Source organism: Athene cunicularia, assembly GCF_003259725.1.
Source record: "Athene cunicularia isolate RWA chromosome 21 unlocalized genomic scaffold, athCun1 chr21_part1, whole genome shotgun sequence".
NCBI classification, from domain to species: Eukaryota; Metazoa; Chordata; class Aves; order Strigiformes; family Strigidae; genus Athene; species Athene cunicularia.
The window spans coordinates 8,223,779-8,226,222 of NW_020799127.1; the positions used below are offsets into that span (position 1 = coordinate 8,223,779).

At 67.1% G+C, this 2,444-nt stretch overlaps 1 protein-coding gene across 1 annotated transcript in view; it reads left to right on the top strand.

Moving 5' to 3' along the window:
• Positions 1–2,444, top strand: part of TP73 (tumor protein p73) — a 23,387-nt gene that overhangs the window by 18,982 nt on the left and 1,961 nt on the right. Inside the window, 5 exon segments of the mRNA XM_026862956.1 lie at positions 24–139; positions 588–697; positions 1,062–1,204; positions 1,608–1,696; positions 2,008–2,254. Of these exon segments, the coding sequence (XP_026718757.1) occupies positions 24–139; positions 588–697; positions 1,062–1,204; positions 1,608–1,696; positions 2,008–2,254 (705 nt within the window).

Genomic DNA, 2,444 nt, shown 5'->3' on the forward strand with positions numbered 1-2,444 from the left:
GGGCGGGGGGCTTTGCCTTGCAGGCCAGTCAGCCCCCGCCAGCCACCTCATCCGGGTGGAAGGCAACAACCTCTCCCAGTACGTGGACGACCCCGTGACGGGACGGCAGAGCGTGATGGTGCCCTACGAGCCCCCGCAGGTACCCGGCTGCTCCCGGGGTGGGGGCAGGACCGACCCCCGCCTCCAGCCGGCGCTGCTGGGGCCGAGGGGGAACCCGCGAAGGCAAAGGGTGGGGGGGTCCTGCTTCCCTGCGCACGTCCAAGGCCACCCCCTGCTTGCTCCCTGCACACGGCAGCTCCCACCCCAGAGCATCCTGTTCCTGGGAACCGGGGGCAAAGGGACATCCCCTCCTGTCCTGCCCTGGGGGGCCCCAGAGCCCCCCCAATCCTCGTACCGTCCCCTTTTCCCAGCTGGGACCATCCCCACACCCCCCTGCCCTGCTGCTCCCGTGCTCGCCCCACCAAGGGGCCAGCCCCACTCTGGGGGGGCCCAGCCTGCCTCCCCCTCTTCTTCTCTCCCCTGGGGGGGCCCAGGCTGCCTCCCCCCCTCCATCACCAGCTCAGCACTTACTCTCCCCTCCTGGGCAGGTGGGGACCGAGTTCACCACCATCCTGTACAACTTCATGTGCAACAGCAGCTGCGTGGGAGGAATGAACAGGAGGCCCATCCTCATCATCATCACCCTGGAGATGAGAGAGTGAGTGGCTCTTGGGGCGGGATGGGCGTCTCCCCCCCAGCTGCGGGAGGGCTGGGGCCCCTCGGGAAGGGATGTCCCTGCAGGGAGCACCCCCAGGGGCAGAGGACCGGGCAGCCTCAGCCCGTGGCAGGGGTGAAGCTCCTCTGCCGGCTGGGAAAGGGGCTGGTACAAGAGGACCAGTGTCAGCTTCTGCCCCCGCAGCTGGAGCCTTCCTCTGCCCGGGGAGCTCCTCTTCCCCGGGAAGCTGCTGCTGGCGGAGTCCCCACACTCAGACCCTCAGGGGCTCGTTTCCTCCTGCGCGATCCGTGCACAGGGCGGGAGGGGAAGGGACTCCCCAAGGTCACCGATCGCCCTCTCCCACCAGCGGCCAAGTCCTGGGCAGGAGATCGTTCGAGGGACGGATCTGTGCCTGTCCCGGCAGGGACCGGAAGGCCGACGAGGACCATTACCGAGAGCAACAGGCCCTGAACGAGAGCGCAGCTAAAAACGGCAACGCCAACAAACGCAGTGAGTGCCCTGGGCGGGAGGGGAGGGGGCTCAGGGCTCCGCTCCGCCGCAGCCCCCGGCCACCCCCGGCCACTCAAAGCCCTGCTCCCGAAATCCGGGCTCAACTCCTCAGCCAGGCACGACGCTCTGACCTTCCTCGACTAAACCCAGAGTCTCATAAATAAGAAAGACCCTCTCCCTCTTCCCTCCAGAGCACAGAGCTGTTTGTGCAGAGCTTTCACATCCACAGACGGGTTTTGTTCATTTTTGTTACTAATAAAGGGGCCAGGACCTGGGTGAGCAGCCTCCATCCTGCGTGGCTTGAGCTTAGATCCTGCCGGGAGCCAAGGCGCTGCCAGCTGGGCCCTGCCCTCCCGGGGACAGCGCCCTGACCCTCCTCCTCCTCCTCCTCTCTCCCGTCCAGCCTTCAAGCAGAGCCCCCAGGGCATCCCAGCGCTGGGGAGCGGCGTGAAGAAACGGAGGCACGGGGAGGAGGAGATGTATTATGTGCCTGTAAGTGTCGTTGGGCTGCGCCAGGTGAGAGCTTGGCCCCGGAGGGTGTTGGCCCCTCGGTGAGGAGCCCTCGGGGAGGGGCCGCTCGGCAGGACGGGGTTGCACTGGGTCCCACGGGGCGACAGGCGCAGGGGCTGAGCGGAGACCTTGAGAACAGGAGCAAAAGCATCTGTGAAGGCACGTGTCCAAGGGAGCCGCGGCCCCCCCGAGCAGTTGCTGTGACACTGCACCTTGTGCAGTTGCGGGGGGGAGGAAAGTGGCCAAGTGGGAGGGGAACAAAGCGAAGCCCTGGGCTTGTTCCCTCCCTCCAGGTGCGAGGCCGGGAGAACTTCGAGATCCTGATGAAGATAAAGGAGAGCCTGGAGCTGGTGGAGCTGGTCCCGCAGCAGCTGGTCGACTCGTACCGGCAGCAGCAGCAGCAACTCCTGCAGCGGCAGTGAGTACCGCACCCCCGGGACCCTCCGGCAGCCCCTGGGACCCTCCAACAGCCCCTGGCAGCCCCCGAGACCCTCCGGCAGCCCCGCTCCAGGCTCCCAGTACGTCTGCCCGACCTGGCTCTTCGCCGGGGCTGGCAGCTGTCACGGAGCCACTGCTGGTGCAAAGCAGCTTTTCTGCGCCGTGGGCTGCACCGCCTGAAGCCTCGTCAGGAAGCTCTGAGGGGCCGGAGGGGAGCTCTGGGCCAGGGGGCTCCATCCCCCCGCTGCAGCCTGACCACCCCCTTGGTTTCCCTGCACAGGACTCAGCCTGT